At 42.0% G+C, this 19,407-nt stretch overlaps 1 protein-coding gene across 1 annotated transcript; it reads left to right on the top strand.

Annotated features, from left to right (window-relative positions):
* Positions 1-874: 874 nt before the first annotated feature.
* Positions 875-15,261, top strand: Rs1 (retinoschisin 1). The gene is made up of 6 exons (XM_042670409.1): positions 875-935; positions 5,470-5,495; positions 6,767-6,872; positions 11,177-11,318; positions 12,232-12,427; positions 15,109-15,261. The coding sequence occupies exons 1-6, from the start codon at positions 884-886 to the stop codon at positions 15,259-15,261; spliced, it is 675 nt and encodes a 224-aa protein (XP_042526343.1). The 5' UTR covers positions 875-883.
* Positions 15,262-19,407: the final 4,146 nt, after the last annotated feature.

Here is a 19,407-nt window from a genome sequence, read left to right as displayed (position 1 = left end):
TAAACCGTCTTAACTAGAAACTAATGCTACATATATATTCAAAATGACTGATGTAAACAGATCTCCAGGACATTTTCATCTTGCAAAAGTGAAAATGTACCCTTCAATCTACCATTCCCTTTTCCACTCCTATCAACTTTAGTGTGTGTGTGTGTGTGTGTGTGTCTGTGTGTCTGTGTGTGTGTGTGTGTATGCACGAGCCAATAGTGGGCTTGAAACTCAGGGCCTGGGCACTGTTCCTTAGCTTTTTTACTCAAGGCTAGTACTCTACTACTTGAGACACAATACCAGTTCCAGCCTTTTGGTGATTAATTGACATTAAGAAGCTCTAGGGTTTGTCTGCCTAGGCTGGCTTCAAACCTCCATCCTTAGATCTCAGCACCCTGAGTAGCTAGCATGACAGGAATAAGCCACTAGTATTGCACATCTTTTTGCATAGCTGCCCCTCCCACCTCCAAACTGAGTATTTTCCTCAGTGGAAAGAAATGAACATGATGACATAGGGGAAACTATGGCATGTCCATACATAAGAATGTTAGCCTTTAGCTAGCAGGAAACTGTTCAAGGTGGCCTTAGGAAAATGATGGCAGAGAAAGGAACAAAGCTTGAGTCTTTAGATGATAATTGTTTCCCTCCGTTGTTCCCTTGCAATTAAAAACAGAATAAGAGCAATGATTCTCTTGCTAAACCAGCTCAGCTGATGTTAGTGTCTTGGAGACTTCCTTGTTGCAGCCAGTAGCTATATGGGCTAACTTATGAGGCTCAAGCAAAGACCTAAGAACTAGAATAAGATGCTTAGTGAGTTCAATGCTCAAGTTAATCCCCTGCTCCTGGGCCAGCTCTTCACTGAAGTAAGACAGAGCTGCAGCCAAGGACGAGGAAAATGTCACCCACGATACAAGGCTTCTTGTTATTATTTCTGTTTGGCTACGAAGGTATGTACAATTCAGCCACTGGCGTTTTTGCATATTTAATATCACAATTTGATTCATAATTTTGTTGATAAATTTAAAAAGCAACTTGAAAAACAAACTATCAATGACACATGTTACTTAGGTTACATGTGTTATCCATGGCCAATGTTTAATTTGAGTAGATATAATTGTTGTTACGTTCTCAGAAACTTTCAGGTTGTAAATGGATTCTTTGAAAATTTAAACTATCCTTAAAATCCAACAGAAAGAAGAAAGTGTATAAGTACAATGATTAGTGAGGAAGCACGATGCAACTCTTGAACACTGTTATAGTCAAAATCAACTGATTGGAGAATTTCATCTTCCAATCTCGGTTATCATTAATGATGGAGGATGTCGCTAATAATCATTCTATTGGGACTGGGTGCTGGTTGCTCACACATGGAATCCTAGCTATTCAGAAGGCTGAGATCTGAGGATCAGGCAAGGCAGAAAAGTCCATGAGACTCAGTTTCAATAAACTACTAAAAAAGCAAGCTAGAAGTGGAACTGTGGCTTAAGTGATAGAGTACTTGAGCAAAATGCACTCAGGGATAGCACCCAGACCCTGAGTTCAAGCTCCAGGACTGGCACAAAAAATAATCCTGTTGGGACAACAAGTGTAAATGAGGACTATGTTAGGCAAAGCAGGGCAAAAGGTCATCCTAGTTTAAATATGGATTAGAGTAACTGGCCACTGGAATCTAAGAAAAATCATAATCCTTTCCTTTCTACCTTTCTCCTACCAACTGACTCTCCCAACAGTTCCTCTCTTTACATTCATGTCTCATTACCATTATTGTTATCATCAGCCCTTTAGGTCTAAATTCTATAAGTGAGGGAAAACTTGAGATATTTGGCTTTTTGAACATGACTTATCTCATTTAATGTGATTGCCAGTTCATTCCATCTTCCTGAAAAAGTCATTTCATTTTCTTTTAAGGCTTAGTAATACTCTATGAGATACAGCTTCATTTGAGACATTAGAAATGAGTTGAAAGGTTGGGCTTGAGCTCAGTGGCAGAGTACTTGCCTAGCAATTGTGAGGCCCAGAATTCCAGCTCCAGTACCTAAAAAATGCTTTCTTCTCAGGCAGGGTGACTGATGCATGTAATCCCAACACTTGGAAAGGGAGGCAGGAAGATCATGAGTAAGACAGAAAGCACCCTGGGCTTCAAACTGATACCCTGTCACAATATACAGAACACAAAGATTCATTTACTCATTTATCTTAGGTTCAAGAACCTATATTCAAGTATCTACAATAGGGCATATTTTTTAAATTATCTTTAAGCAAATAGGTTTGCAATCTAACCTGTCAGTTGATGAGAACTAGAACCATGGCTCAAGTTGTAGAGCACCAAAAAAGCAAAAAAGCTAAGGGTCAGAACCTAGGCCCTGACTTCAGGCCCCAGCACCAAGAGGAACATTTTGGAAGAACTTGACACTCAGGGCAGACCCTTGAGTCTAACAACCCAGATCTATGATCCCCAAATGAGACAAAGTCCTCTAAAAAGTCACCGTGTGTTTCTATCTACACCTTTACTTTCCATGGCTGTTAGTAACAAAAGACACCTGTTAAGAGGCACAAAGGACAGTCTACTCTTAATTTCCAAAGCTTTGTATATGCTGGCACTTAATCAGTTTATAATCCAGACAGAGACAAAAAGTCAACACACATAGGATAGAAGCGTTCAATAACACAATTGGGAACATATATATCAAGGTTCCTTTATCTGTTTGTGTTTGTTTCATTTTGTTTTTACTTTGTGCTGGTACTAGAGCTTAAACTCATATCCTGGGCACTGTCTCTAAGCTATTTTTGCTCAAGGCTAGTGCTCTACCACTTGAGATACAGCTCCACTTCCAGGTGGGTTTATTTGTTTTGGGGGGGTATTTTGGCGTGTTTGGTTTGTGGGGTTACTTTGGTGGTTAATTGAAGACAAGAGTCTCACAGACTTCCTGCCTGGAGTGGCTTTGAATCACGATCCTCAGATCTCAGCTTCAAAGCAGCTACAATTACAGGTGTGAGCCAATGGCCTCTGGCTCATCTAGGTTCTTGATCTGATTTATTCTCTGCTATTTCTGCTATTTGCTAGTACTAGCTCTTTAGTACCATGAAATATGCTAAAGGGATTGCTTTGGCTTCCATACTGGATGAAAGTTCACATGGAAATACATACACCATCACAATAAGAGACTGCCAATGTCACAGAAGTGAGTCAGGCTTCTATTTATCTAACTTTTCACATTTAAGATTCTGTTGATAATGATTTTATAGTGCACCCATCCTATTAAAATGTGTTTTCCCTTACATAGTCATTTTTATTATATAAAAGCAAAAAGAGTCCTCCATCCACACCTTTAGAGGTGTGCCAGCCATTAGGAACTGCAGATTTTTGTAAAAGGAAGCATTACTGAGACATAATTTATGCACAATTAATTCACTCATTTGAAGTGTACAAGTCAATAGTTTTGAATAAGTTTCCAGATTTGGAGCCCATACAATCTAATTTTAGAACTTTTCCCTCACCCTAAACATTAGACAGGGACTCCCTGTTCTCTCCCAACTTCCCCCAGCCCCTGGCAAGCACAAATCTACTAGTTTCTATAGAGATGCCTCTTTTGGATATTACATTTACATGGAATTATAGGGCATGTGGTCTTTTGTCTCTTGCTTAGCATATGTCTTCGTGGCTCATCGATGTGGAAGCATGAAGGATAACAGATTTATCCATGAATAAGCCTATTGCCTAAAACAGTAATACTTTCACATCAAAATCAATCTTCCCTTTTTTCCAAGAGGGACAACATCACAGTCTCCTGCCTTTCTCCTGTGCTTTACCCATGTTTCTCAAGTAGATTAGAGGCTGGTTACAGTTTCTATCATTCATACTTCCACATCTTTCTCCTTAGCTTCATCTGTTTCCCCAGGAAGGAAGGCTCCATATCTAGTGATATCCCATCAAAGAGACTAAAAGAGCCTTTTCTAGTTTCTAATGCAGACTTTTCCTCTTGGGCTTGTCAGGCTCATTGGAGAGTCAGCCAGCCTTGAATTTTCTTGCTGTGGTAACAAGGGTTTCCCAGTAGGGTGGCCCTTTGGATAAGAGGACAGTATGAGCTCATAGTGCACAAATCTAAGGCAGGAGAGTGGCAGACATCTCATATAACATGTGCAAGACTCGTGAAAATAATCTAACTAGACAGAAAATATGTGCAACCACATAATCGAAATCTCTATTTTCCCTCGCAAAGCTACTGTTTTTCTTTGTCTCCTTCCAACAAAGTTATTTTCTGGTATGACAATAACGAGGTGGTCGTCAAAAAATGCTCTTGCTTTTGTTCTCTGGTTTTTAGGATTAAATCATTTTGGGGAAGTGCAGCAGCCACGTTGTTGCTGCTCCCTTGGTGACAGTGTTTCCTGTAAAATGCTGGCTGTTCCTTCTGTCTCTGCTCATTTCCATAAAGCTCTGGCACCTCACAATCCCAGGCTGCCTGCAGACAAATGCTTCCTAGGGAGGGGAAACCGAAAAGAAATAAGACCTACCAGAAATCCTCCCAAATCTGATGAAGCTCAGAAGTTAGCTCTGCATCCAGACCTTCCTTCATGGCCTCTTCCTCCTCACAGGGGCACAGTGGCTGAATTTCCCCCAACCCACAGATCTGGGGACCACCAGTGGACATGGAGAACTGTTTTGTTAAAAATAGAAAATAGAGGTTTGGTTCTAATGGGAAGAAAGTAAAATTCTCTCCTCATGTATCCTAAGGTTCGTGATTGAAATCTCCCATGATACAAGATAGATCAACAAGAGAAAAGCATTCAAATCCATGAACTAAGCTTACTTGGCATAAGAGCCTTTAGAAATGAAGCCCTGATCGCTGGGTGAAGCTGGGTGGTAGGGCATGTATGAGGTTCTGAGTTCAATGGCAAAAAATGAGTTCAAGACCAAAAAATGAGTGAAAACCAGACGCCAGTGCCTCACACCTGTAATGCTGGCTACTCAGAAGGCTGAGATATGAGAATCATAGTTCAAAGCCAGTCCAGGCAGGAAACTCCGTGAGACTCTGATCTCCAATAAACCACTCAGAAAACTGAAAGTGGCACAGTGGCTTAAGTGATAGAGTGCTGGCCTTGAGCTGAAGAGCTGAGGGACAGTACCCGGCCCCAGAGTTCAAGCCCCACGACTGACAAAAAACAAAAAGCAAAAAACTGAACGATTTATATACTTGGCACTTCCTACCTGCCTTGCTACATTAATATATATTGACATTCTACAATGATCAAAATAATTACTTTTATCTTTTTCTTTGTTCCATTCTATTGTTACTAGTTTCTTAGCGTTTGTGGATTTTTTTTTTCTTTCTGGCAGATATGTGTTTAGCTTGACTTCCTCCTGAAGGGAGCCTGTGAACATTCATTTGGAAATGATCACTTCACTGTTTCATGTAGTAAATGATTTTGTCAAATTTCTTTTTCTTTTCTTGATTTCATTTTCCCTCTTGTTCTTTTGCTCAGCCACAGTGGGATTATCATCTACAGAGGTATGTTATAGGAAGAAGGCTAGAATTTATGTGGATACTGCTTTTGAAGTTTTCTTAGCCAAAATGAATATATTGAATTATTGAACTATTACTTATTTTTTGCTGTTCTAAGGCTGACATCTAGGGCTTTGCCACTCTAAAGTATGTGATCAACCACTGAGCTTTTCTCTTTTTTTTGTCGGTCCTGGGGCTTGTACTCTGGGCCTAGGTGCTGTCCCTCAGCTCAGCTCAAGGCTAGTGCTCTACCACTTGAGCCACAGCGCCACTTCTGGCTTTTGCTGCTTATGTGGTGCTGAGGAATTGAACCCAGGGCCTCATGCATGCAAGCACTGGACCACCATCCCAGCCCATCCTTTTATTTTTCTCTTTTTAAATTGCACCAGTCCTGACTTGAACTCAGGGCCTACGTACTGTCCCTGGGTTTTTTGCTCAAGGTTAGTGCTCTACTCTTGAGCCACAGCTCCACTTCTGGCATTTTGGTGGTTAACTGGAGATGAGAGTCTCATGTATTTCCTGCCTGTGCTGGCTTTGAACCATAGTCCTCAGAACTCAGCCTCTTGAATAGCTACAATTACAGGTATAAGCCACAGGCACACAGGCTTCAAGTATTTTTAAAGCACTTTTTCTCTCTCCTGCTGGCAATAGCATGTTTTATCTAGGCAAGCTCCAAGTTTAGTTAATTTAATTTTTTGAATTTTTCATTTACTGTTTTCTGAACTTCAAAATGTTTTAAAATTGGTTTAAATTTAATATGATCATTTGTGTGTCCAGTGCTTAATATGTGTTTGGGAATTCTTGTTGTATTTGTCCAATGTTAATTGTTTTCAATGGTTAAGGCAGGGTGTCACTATATAGCCCAGGGCTATACAGCAATACCCAAGAATTACATTGGTGTTTTAATGAAAATAAAGGAAAACCAGGTGCATTTCTGAATCCAGTGCCTTTAAAATTGAATCCCTACATACAAAACCCCCCAGTTATGTGAAGAGTCTAGCATTGCACCGAGGTGTCCCCAATGCCCAAGTGCTTGAATATTGCCCTGGAAGGTTATCAATGGTTGCCCCTGGTGGCAGACATTTGCTCATTTTGAATCCAAGATGAGTGGCACTTGTGTGCATCCAGGCTCAAATAACAAGTCTGCCATCAGAACAAAGCAACCATAAATGATGGGTAAGGAGCAAGTGTGACTTTTGTAAACAAACCTCTAGTGGGTTGACCAGTTGTCTGTGACTGTGACTGTTCTAGATTTTTACCCTTCTGATTGTTTGTAGGATGAAGGTGAAGGCCCCTGGGACCAAAAGCCATGCAAGTGTGATTGCCAAGGAGGGGCCAATGGTCTGTGGTCTGCAGGTGCCATCTCCTTAGACTGCATCCCAGGTGAGTGGCCTCCCCTCCTTGGGTCATGAGATCAAAAGTGTCCTTTATTGAGTCTTGTCCAGCCTGGCTGAATTAACGCTGTGAATGGTTGGCTCTGGCTTTTCAACAGCTAGCTTCTGAGCTTCAAATCTCATTGGCCACTGCTCCAGCCGACTGTTCTAATGCCATTGTTCAGAACCAACTTATTAGATCTCTACCAGGCCTAGTTGAGGTGCTTAGAGGGGACTCAGCAGCCAAGGAACTGGAAGAGTACAACCACTGAAAATTAAGTCAATGATAGGCAGTATGGAGCTTTGAGAAGAGCATGGGCTCCAGGGCCAGAAAACCCAGAGCTGGCATTCCAGTTGCATCACTTCTGGAATGTGGCTTGGTTCTTTTTCTGCCCAGTGGAGGGATAGCAAGATGCACACCACACAGCCATGTGCTTCTCCCACACAAGCAGAAGCAGCCCAAGCCAAGCAGGTCTCTTCCCAAGCAAGGCACTGAAAGGCCAGCTCTCAGCTCTGGGCTCTCCCTTTTCCTATCATGAAGCTAGCTGCTGACACAGCAGCTTCTGCTTCAGCTAAGTCGCTTGATGATTAAATACAGTACAACCACCTTTTCAAGCCCAGCAGAGAATTACCTGAGTGAAAAATACACCTCCAGTTATGTGAATGCCTCAGAATTTCCAGGACAACTTATTCCACAGCAGATGTAGTCTATCCTGATTAATAAAAACATCTTCCCCAAAGAATGGGGCCAGAAACCTTTGTCTGTAAAGGACAAAACAGTAAATATATTTGGCTTTGTGGACCAAATGGTACATGTCCCAACTCCTTAGTTCTGTCCTTGTAGTTTGGAAACAGCCTTAAACAGTATCTAAATACACAAATATGGCCATGTTCCAATACAACTTTATCATAAAACAGATGGGGAAACCACGTATGATGGTACATTACTTGCAGTCATTGTAATCTCTACACTTTGGAGGCTGAGGTGCAAGATCTAATGGATGCGGCCAGCTGGGTTACACAAAGACCATGAATGAATAAATGAATGAATAAAATAAGAATGAGGTTCAAGTTCCATGACCTGCCCTATAGCTTCCGTAGCCACCATAAAGAAGAGGTGGGGCTGGGCACCAGTGGCTCACGCCTGTACTCCTAGCTACTCAGTAAGCTGAGATCTGAGAATCACAGTTCAAAGCCAGCCTAGGGACTCTTTTATCTCCAATAAACCACCAGAAAACCAGAAGTGGTGCTATGGCTCAAGTAGTAGAGCACTAGCCTTGAGCTGAAGAGCTGAGGGGCAGTGCCCAGCCTGAGAGTTCAAGCCCCATGACCAACAACAACAACAAAAAAGAACATACATTTCCACTAAGTTCTTATCTAAGGTGGAGCTGAAGCCTTTATTTCTGTCTTGTCAGTGCCAGGCACATATAGGTATATGATGAAAGCAGTTTATATACACATTTCTAAGTAGAATCCTTCAGGATTAATGAGATCAAAGATATCAATGCTTTAATGGCTGCCTGAGCGCATGTGAAATGTATATAGGAAATGCCCTTGGAAGTCAACAGAGCCTTCGGCTTTGGCTTTCCTCATTCAGGCCCCACTGATCCTTGCAAACATCTGCTGATGCAACCCAGGCTCTGAAACTCTGCTTCCCCTCACTGTCAGCTACTGAGAGGCACAAGCTATTGTGATGTTTCATCTCATTTATTCCTTCTACTAAGCCCTTAGAACATGAGTCAGCTCACTGTCTGATGTTTTATGTTGCTTAGAATTTTTTCAAAAACATGGATGAATTCATTTATTTACTATTGTAGTTATTGGTTAACTATAGTGGGGTTTGAACTCACTGTTAAGTGGTTGATTACTTGGTTTTTTAATCTAGGAACAGCAGAACTAGCAAGAAGCTTCCAGAAGTTACCTGTGTGTTCAGGGACTGAGATTTTCATCAGACTGACAAAAACATAGCTTGTCTTTTCTGGCTCTTCAGTTTGGGTGATGCCATCAGTTTTCCTTAATTGAGGAGACTCTAGAAAATCAGCACAGTTGGGAGGGGGCACTCAGAGCTGACAGCAAAACCTATAGGCGCACACTGGTTGGTAATGCCCAGTGACCACACCCACAGAACAGAAGGTGCGGTGCATTATGGCCACCTAAGCTTTGGCTAAAGCTATTAAAAATACTAATACTGCCATTTCCACAGTAGAGCCAAGATTAGCCTAGCCCTCTGACAGTAGGTCATAGGGTAGGAGGGAATTTAAAGGTGTAAGAAATACAATGATTTGCTCATGCTTCAATTAATTCTGATTTTATACTGTTTTATATTCAAGTGTATAATCTGTTCTTCCATAGAGTAATTCCATATGCTTTATTTTTCCATATTCTACTATGTCATATATTCAAGTCAAATAGACATACATAGTAATATTCATAACTATGGAATCTCTTGTCAAGAATGACTTCAAATACTGCCTGGGTCTTTAGGTTAGCTTTTTGTGGTACAGGATACCACACTCACAGCATCACACATGCTAGGCAAGTGCTGGCTGTGCCACTGGGTTGCACCCCAATCGTGAATACTTCTTGCAAGTATGTTTGACCCGAATAGCAACAATCCCAGAAAGCATTGACGAATAAAATAATCTAATACATTAAATCAAGATAGCCTGGATTAAAAAGACACTATAAATTTACCACTATCCATTTAGTTAGCAAGAGCTTTGTGAGCCACAAAAGATGTTGATTTCCCTTAAGAGTGAAATAACTATTGAAATAATTCAATAGGTACAAAAAGAAAGTCTATGGGGCAGAAACTTGGGAAAGGTCATGTGGGTCTGAGGAGGATCTCTTTCATGCCTTTGATGATACTTTTTTACCACTCTCAATTTATAGTTGTATTTGGATTAGGCCAAAGGGAGTTCTCAGGGATACATACAGAGAATTTCTTCTCCCATATAGGGCTTTCTACTTGCTGCTTCTGCCATTTTCCCTACTTGCTCCCAGAGGTGATCCAAAATGTGGTGGTACTATTTGTCCACCATCCATTCAGTACCTGTTGAGTGCTTAACGTGCAGCTCAGAGGGTAGACAGTGAGCCCGACAAAGGAGCTGACAGATACTTCCCTTAAAGAAAACATCATATACAACAGGTGTACAGGATGATCTGGAGGCAAGGGAAGTGTAGAGATCTGAAGTGTCCAGCTGGCCAGTTGAAGGAGCAGGAAGGGGACAGAAAACAATCTCGAGGCCCCTGGGGCAGATCTTGAAGGGACCTTAGGCAGGAAGATATAGGAGGAAGAAGAGCCCAAAAATGCCCCATTTTTCTATTGTGGTGTTCTCTATTCCATTTTCTAAGTGCTGTTTATTTCATGGCACACGGTGCATGAGAAATGCCACATTTTTCTATTCTTCCAAGTTCAACTCAATCCAGTTTCAGTGCTGAGTCATTATGGTTGTGAGCTATCTAAAAGCATGCCTTTTGAAGTTCCTTTCTCTTCTCTTTGTGGCAAGAAAGCCCCAGAGTTTACCAGGACTGCTTGGGAGACCTGACTCACACTGGGTTAGGCTATACCCAACCTTTAAGATTCTTTGTAAGTCTGCCTACCCCCTTAGCCACATTTCTGCAAAGTCCCAAGATGGTTTCCTGAGGGTGTCCAGAGTGCTTGCTGACGTAGCTGGGGCTGCCCTTGGACAGTCAGTGAATTCCTCTTAAAGTCTAGATCATTCGAGTCCATAAGCTGCTTCTCAGTAGCTCGAGCCTCCCGCCCTTTGTGGCTTGGAGGTATCAATGTCTTAGACCCAGAGCCCTGGACAGCAGGATGGATGACAAAGAGTTCAGGTGTGGACATTTGGGACACAAAAGCTTTGAGTCACTCAGGTGGAAGCAGTCACCTGGAAACTGTTCTGGGATGAAGCCTGTGGACCAAGAGGCAGGCCTAGTGTCAAAGATAGAGATGGTCATCCACCCTGGAGAGTATGTGCAGGTCCATATCTGGACAAACATTAGAGTCTCAGCTACTTCTCAAGTATTCCCAGGACTCCAAGAATACTGCCATTGGTCAACATTCCCATGGGACTCTAGCCAACTCCTAACCTTTAGACGGATGGATAGCAAGAGTGTCGTGAGGGGACACCAAAGAAAAAGTAAAATGGCACAAATAGGGGATCAGGAGAGAGAGGTGATGGTATTTTCTGCCCTTTCTGCCTTCTCCCTCACAATTAGTGTGCCCTCTCCCCATAGCTGGCATTGCAGCCATATGCTACCACACAAGATATGATTTGAGTGTTTGAATGTGCATTATTCTTTTCTTCCCAGAATGCCCATATCACAAACCCTTGGGTTTTGAGTCAGGGAAGGTCACACCAGACCAGATTACCTGCTCCAACCCAGAGCAGTATGTGGGCTGGTATTCCTCATGGACAGCAAATAAGGCCCGGCTCAACAGTCAAGGATTTGGGTAAGTAGCGCAGGTAGTCCGTGTGGGATTTGTTTCTCTTATACAATAAATGGGCTTTGATGGGCCTGGAAGGTGGCTCAGTGGCAGAGCGCTTGCCTTGCATGTATGAGGCCCTGGGTTCGATTCCTCAGCACCACATAAGCAGAAAAAGCTGGAAGTGGTGCTGTGGCTCAAGTGATTGAGCGCTAGCCTTGAGCTGAAGAGCTGAGAGACAGCGCCCAGGCCCAGAGTTCAAGCCCCACAACTGACAAAAAATAATAATAATGTGCTTTGAACAACTACATGCTCTAATACAGACAGCATTTGAATAAACTTATTCAATAAATCCTGGCCAGGCAAAGTGACTTATGCCTGTTATTCTAGCTAATTGGGCTTGGGCACTGTCCCTCAGCTCTTCAGCTCAAGGCTAGTACTCTACCCCTTGAGCCACTGCGCCACTTGCAATTTTCTGGAGGTTTATTGGAGATAAGAGTCTCACAGACTTTCCTGCTCGGGCTGACTTTGAGCCATGATCCTCAGATCCCAGTTTCCTGAGTAGCTAGGATTATAGGTGTGAGCCACCAGCGCCCTGCCAGAAAACAAATCTTGACTGAACAAATGTCTTGGTTGTACAAAGGACTGTGGTACAGCAGTGGAAAAAGATGGATGAGGTATTTGGCTTCAGGAAGTACTAAGTTCCAAGGGGGAGAGGGGGAGGATAAGCCGGTTGTTGCACAACTCAACATTCAGTGAGAGAGGGCCAGGGAAAACTTCCTGAAGAGAAGTCCTCACAAGTGGGAAACAGCTAGTGTCAAGGCCTCAAAGAGGGAACAAGACTGTTCGGGGTTGGTGGCCCCTCAAGGGCCATTCCTGGCTGGCTCTTTGCTGGGGTTCACAGGGAGGGGCAGCAAGTGAATCAGTGTGCTTGCTGCAGGTGTGCCTGGCTCTCCAAGTTCCAGGACAGTAATCAGTGGCTGCAGATTGATCTGAAGGAGATCAAGGTGATTTCGGGCATCCTCACCCAGGGCCGCTGTGACATTGATGAGTGGATGACCAAATATAGCGTGCAGTACCGGACCGATGAGCGCCTCAACTGGATTTACTATAAGGATCAGACTGGAAACAACAGGGTAAGTGGGGCTCAGCCCAACCCACCTTTGGCTCACGTCCCCTGGGACCCCTCTCTCTCATCCCTGGACCCCTACCCTTGCTGTCAGAGCACATGTTGCTCACCTGTGCTGCTTCTTTATTTTCTGCTTGTAGCTTTGGTGCCCAGCTGTTTGGAAAGAAATGCTGTGTGTGTGTGTGTGTGTGTGTGTGTGTATGTGTGTGTGTTTTGTGCCAGAGATGTTTGCCTGAGTTCTCAGATCATCATGTAGTTGCTTGAAGACTCAAGGCTTGAAATTTGGACTCTCAGTTTCACTGGATCATTGATTAGACTTGGTTCTATTCAGTATGTTCCTGATGAAGATAGCCAGTCCTCTATTGATACAGATAAGGCCTGTCCTTACTACTGACTGCTAGACACTGTTGACAGTCTAGCTGGTTAACTAACCATTTAACTGCATAAATGTTTATTAAAAGGACACTACCAAGCTGGGTGCTGGTGGCTTATGCCTGTAATTCTAGCTACACCAGACACTGAGATCTGAGGATTATGGTTTGAAGCCAACCTGGGCACAAAAGTCTATGAGACTCTTCATCTCCAATTAACTACCAAAAAAAGCTGAGCTACTAGTCTTGAGCAACAACAACAACAAAAAAGCTCAGGAAAGCACTGAGGCCCTGAGTACAAACCTAGGACCAGTACACACACACACACACACACACACACACACACACACACACACACACACACACACACACACACACACACTTAAAAGGATACCACCAGTTTGCAAAGATACTTAGGCCTTTTGGAACTCTATATTCTATACACTTTTTGAGAACTGTGACCAAAGTCACCTTCATCGTAGTCTAAACACAGTAGATGCCTTATTTTAATACATGTATATTTATCTACACACACACACACACACATATACATATATGCAATGTTTAGAAATGAAAATGGCTAGCAGTTTGGAAATGGATGCCAAAGAATAATAAATTCCTCAGGTTGTTTTTGACATTTAATCAGGTTCAGAAGATGTAGATGTGTGTGCTGAGAATCAGAAGATTTTCTAGTCCCTGATGACAATTTGCACTGTAAGACATCATAGCTTGACGTTTCAAGGAGTATAGACAGAATAGGAAACCTCATGGTTGGATACTTGGACTCTTAATTTCATTTTTGGTCTTATTAGTTGGCTTCTCCAAAAGAAAGTGTTTTTTCAAGCCCCATGTTCCTGAAAACCTTGATGGTGCTCTCAAAGTGGCAGTCCATACAATCTGGCAGATCCTGTCCACAGACTCCTCTTCATCTACCACCTCATTTGCAAAGACTCATGGCTTAGACAGGGCAATATGGGGTCTTGCGACTGGGAAGAAAGGGAGGCACCCAAGACATCCTGCTTTGCTCATGGAAACGGCCAAGTGTCACAGGCAGATGTTTTCAGGAGAAAATGAATGGGAGGAAAAAAAGTATTTGTGTGATGGGACAAAACGATCTCAAAACTACTCTTTCAATTCTGGAAAGAGTACCAAGAAGATTTCTCTGGAAGTACTGTACTGTCCAACATCCACAGTACCTTAATTCCTAAAAATCACCAAGTAAAACCATTTTCTCTCTGTCACCACTTTTCCCTTTCCAGATTTTTCCCCTAAGTTGTGTGTGTGTGTGTGTGTGTGTGTGTATGTGTGTGTGTGTGTGTGTGTGTGTGTGTGTGTGTGTGTGTGTGTGTACTTACTTGAACTCAGGGTCTGGGCACTATCTTTGACCCTTTTGTGCTATTTTAGGAGATAGCTTACTGGACATGAGTTTCACAGACTTTCCTGCATTGGCTGGCTTTGAATCACGAGCTCAGAGCAGCTAGAATTACAGGCTTTTGAGCCACCAGCACCTGGTTTCTCTCTAGTTGTTTTTTTTAATGTTTGTAAAAACATGTTTCCAAGTCTAAAAGGTATTTGTCACTTGTATCAAAGTAGAGACATATATATAAATTTTGCCTTAGAAATTTACAATCAGGAAAATATAGTTTAGATACCTTTAGAACATAGGAATATTCATTCCTCTTGTGTGATGTGACACCTTTTATACCTTCTTGTCAAAATGCAAAGGACAAAACCAGAAAACTATGATAAGGATCAAGGGTTTTCTATCTGTATCATCTAATAGGACTTCCTGTGATGATGGACACATTCCTATTCACACTGCCCAATATGGTAGCCTCTGGCCACATGTAGCTATTGAGCATTTAAAATGTGGGCAGTGTTGGCTGAGATACATGTATTTCGTATGCACAATGCCCTAGGTTCTGTCCTAGCACTGAAAAAGAAAAAAGTGAGAAACTGAATTTTTCTGTTTTTAGTTCATGTATATTGAAATGTATGTGGCTAGTAGCTATCATATTGGATAGTCCCCAAAGATGCAACGAACAGGATCTGGTGACATGGCTCAGGTGACAGAGTGCCAGCCTTGAGAAAAAAGCTGAGTGAGAGCATGAAGACTAGAGTTTAAGCCCCAGAATTGGTGCCCCCCTGACCCCCTATACTAGCTACATTCATGGTTAGAATTTAAAGCGTACTTGGAACTTCTCTGTATTTTAACCATTTTCTAAGATTTTCTGTAGTTGTACATTGGGGCTAACTCCACATAGGAGTCATTCTTTTTTCTTGTGTGTTGGTGACTGGATTTCCTCCCTCTCTTTAGGTTTTCTATGGAAACTCAGACCGGAGTTCCACAGTCCAGAACCTGCTGCGGCCCCCCATCATTTCTCGCTTTATCCGACTGATCCCACTGGGCTGGCATGTCCGCATTGCCATCCGGATGGAGCTGCTGGAGTGTGTCAGCAAGTGCGCCTGACTCCCCACCTTAGCACAGGCCTGCCAGCGAGGGGAGGACCCGCGGGTGCAGGGCCCCACCAGGCCCCGCTGATGGATAAGGTTCTATCTTTAAGGCACTTTTAAAGGCAGAGATATAAAAGATCTCATCCACATACAGACCAAATAAAAGAGTCTCCAATTTTAATGAAAGAAAAAGAAACAAAATATGGTCACCTTCCTCTCCTTGCTAGGGCCAAGAATAATAAGAACAAAGAAAACATCACCCAAACTAATTTTCATACAAAAGCCTAAGTAATTTGCTGGAGCAATTTCCTGCTTTCTCTTCTCTCCTCTTTTCATTTTTTTGGGTGGTTTTTTTTTTTTGTTTTGTTTTTTTAAAATCTCAGTAACACTGAAAGCTGCAGTCCCAGGGGAACAAACACAAAGGAGCTCTGATAATTTGAAAAATTCTATTTTGCTTTGCCACTTTCAAAACAGAGACATATGGTTTCAGAAAATCTTGCTTGAATGCTGAAAAGGAGTAGGCCTACATTTAGGTTTCCATTAAATCCGGAGCAAAAAAGAACACAGCGAGAAGTCAGGTAGACAGCTGAAGGTTTTGAGGGTGAGTAGGTAGCAGACATGACTGAGGTACATACGAGCCTGTTGCACGTCCTACAATTGTCCTGCTATCCTGATGGCTTGTGTACAACAAAGAGCAAATGTTCAAGGTCAGGGAGCCTTGCTGGTCATAGTTTTTGCATTGAATGGGCACTTGCAATGAACGAATCCCACATGAATACAGGGATTAGAGACAGTCTGAAGTTTTCATTACATAGCTCATAAAGGCAAACTGTCCAAATCTGTGGTTACCATAATGTACAGGACAATCTGTGTGTGGCAAGTCACAAGGTCTTTCTACATTCAGGAATGCCAAGTGACCAGAGCACCTCAAAATCTCCTTATCTAGGGCTACTATTTTTCAAGAAACTGAACATATCTTGAAAAAAAAAAAACCCACCCAAACAAAAAACTTGACTCAGGAGCTAGCCACTTGGAGGAGGTACATTAGCTAAGTGGTCAGAATAAGGTCATACAAAGAACCTGCAGCTTCTCCTCTGGAGATGTCTGCCTTGTCCACACAATCACACCTGCTCCAGACACTTGTAATCTCTTTAGGAAGCAGTGGCGCTCATTTGGCAGACATGAACTACAGCCAGTCTCTTCTGCAGTGTGGAAAGACCTGACTTCCAAGTCTCTCCCTCGGCAGAGACTGTTAACATGGGGAAAAGAGAACAGGGAAAGTAGGAACTGAGAGGGATGGAATCAAGCTTAAAGGTCTCCAGAAACTGGGCATTTCACAGATTGTCCTTGTACCACACATAGTTGTAAGCCTTTGCTAGCAGATCTTTCCTGGTATCACTGTACATTTTCAAATGCCAAGGCCAGTGGATGGACTCACAGTAATGTCGCCTTAGACATTGCATTCATCTACTTTGTGAATAGGTAACCTCCTACAAGCCCCACATCTCCCCCAGGGCTTAAGGGCTCAGCAGACGTGTCTAGAATATGGCACTCCTGGCTTTAGGACACATGCAGAAATGTATTCTGGACAGAATTCCTAAACATACTGTGATTTACAAGAATGAATTTACTTATCTCACAATATAGACTGTCAGAGAAAATGGTAATAGACTAAGTGTATAGATTGGGGGGGAAATGAACAAATATATATCCATAAAGATATATGGATAAAGGTTCTTTAAACAATTGTTAACATTGGGCCTCTATATCTTGTTATGTCTTTATTGAGATGAAGTTCATATATCATAGAATCCTCACCTATGTGATGTATACAGCTCAATGACTTGGTATATTAGGAGCTGTGAAATCTTTATCATAAGTAACTTTAGTTTTCACTACCTTAAGCAGGGGTGGGGAATATCTGGTTGATGGGCTGTATGAGGCTGCCAAAGTCATTGATATAGGATAGGACAGACATGTAGCTTCTTTTTTTGCCTGTCATGGGGCTTGAACTCAGGGCCTGGGCACTGTCTCTGAGCAACTTTGGCTCAAGGTTAGTGCTCTACCACTTAAGCCACAGTGCTACTTCAGGCTTCTTTCTGTTTATGTGGTACTGAGGAATCAAACCCAGCATTTCATGCATGCTAGGCAAGCACTCTACCACTGAGCTACATTCCCAGCCCACGTGTACGCTTCTTGAATGCTTCTTATCTGCTGCCTGAGGCTATCTGTCCATACTGATAATTTTGAATGGTCTGCAGATGACATTATTAATATCCAAAAGGCCCTTAGCAGAAAAAAGTTCCCCATCCCTGCTGACCTAAAGAGAATTAGCCATCATCCATTTTGGCTCTGGGCAACTATTAACCCACTTTTTGTTTCTATGTAAATTTCCTTATTTGTAGACATTTTTCATATTATATATATATCCAATATGTAGTAGCTTGTGACTGATTTCATTCACTTTTTTTCATTCACTTTTTGTTTTTAAAGCTCTTCCATATTGTTCATTCCTTTTCTGAGTATAATTCCATTGTATGGATACTGTTACTTAGCATCCCTTGATGGGCATTTAGGTTGAATAGTGCTATGAAAATTTGTTAGCAAATACATTTTATGTGAACATATTTTCATTTACTTGGTTACATATCTAGGAGTGGGATTGCTGGGTGGTATGGTGACTAAGTTTAACCTTTTGAGGAACTACTTAAAAAATGGCTCACCATTTTCCACTCCTATGGCATAGCAATGCATGAAGGTTCCCATGAAGGTTCTCTATAACCTCAATAACACTTATAGTCTTTCACTATAACCATCTTAGTATGTGTAAGTAGTATTCCTTTGTAATTTTGATTTGCATTTCTCTAATGACATTGAACATTGTTTCATGTATTTCCATATGGTCATTTCTTTGCCCATTGAAAAATCATTTTACAATTTGTTGAGTTGTAAGAGTTCTTTGTATATACTAGATATAATTTTTCTTTTTTTGGTCAGTTGTGGGGCTTAAACTCTGGGCCTGGACACTGTCCCTCAGCTAGCTCAAGGCAACCGCTCGACCACTTGAGCCACAGCACCACTTCTAGTTTTCTGGTGGTTAATTGGAAATAAGAGTCTCAAAGAAGCAGGGTGCTGGTGGCTCACGCCTGTAATCCTAGCTACTCAGGAAGCTGAGATCTGAGGATCTAGGTTCAAAGCCAGCCCAGGCAGGAAAGTCCAGGAAACTCTTATCTCCAATAAACCACCAGAAAACCAGAAGTGGTGCTGTAGCTCAAGTGGTAGAGTGCTAGCCTTGAGGTGAAGAGCTGAGGGACAGCACCCAGGCCCAGAGTTCAAGCCCCACAACTGACAAAAAAAAAAAGTCTCACAGACTTTCCTGTTTGGGCTGGCTTTGAACCATGATCCTCAGATCTCAGCCTCCTGAGTAGCTAGGATTATAGGCATCAGCCATCAACGCCTGGCTAGATATAATTTCTTTTAATCAGATATAAGACTTGAAAATATTTCTTTCATCATTGTTTTTTAAACTCTTGGTTATTTCAAAGCACAATTTTTTAACTTTTAGTGCAGTCTAAATTTATTCCTACTTTTTTTTCCAATCCAATTTCATGAAGATTTACTACTATTTTTCTAAGTTTTATAGTTCTACCTTTTACATTTAGCTCTTCGACCAACTTTGAAACCATTTTCATGTCTATGAAGAGTCCTACCTCATTCTTTGTATATAGTTAGCTAGTTTTCCAACAACCACTTGTTAAAAAGATAATTGTGGGGCTGGAGGGGCGGCTCAAGTGACTCTCCAGACTCAGGATATAACTCAGTGGTAGAATATTGGGTGTGGGTGGTGACTTGGACAAAGCAAGGTATTTCAAATCAGAAATATGCTAGCAATATATTCTCAGAACTAAGAAGTTTGTCATTCTAAAATGAGCCTTTGAAGGATACTGAGAGAAGGCCACTTGAGACATAGTTGAGGCATAGTTGCTGAGTCCTACTGACAAAACAGCTTTCAATGGTGCTACTTCCTTTGTGTTCTCTAGTACAGCCTCACTCTAGACTTTTCTGATCACAAACTACCTTATAAACTGATAGGAAGATCAGATAGGATCAAGTGCTTAGCATATAACCATTGAGTTCTCCATAACTAGCATTTAATCCAATG

Source organism: Dipodomys spectabilis, unplaced genomic scaffold (genome assembly GCF_019054845.1).
Source record: "Dipodomys spectabilis isolate Male_0828 unplaced genomic scaffold, ASM1905484v1 ptg000549l, whole genome shotgun sequence".
NCBI lineage: Eukaryota > Metazoa > Chordata > Mammalia > Rodentia > Heteromyidae > Dipodomys > Dipodomys spectabilis.
The sequence above is the reverse complement of the archived record's forward strand: the minus strand, read 5'-3'. Positions and strand labels throughout refer to the sequence as shown.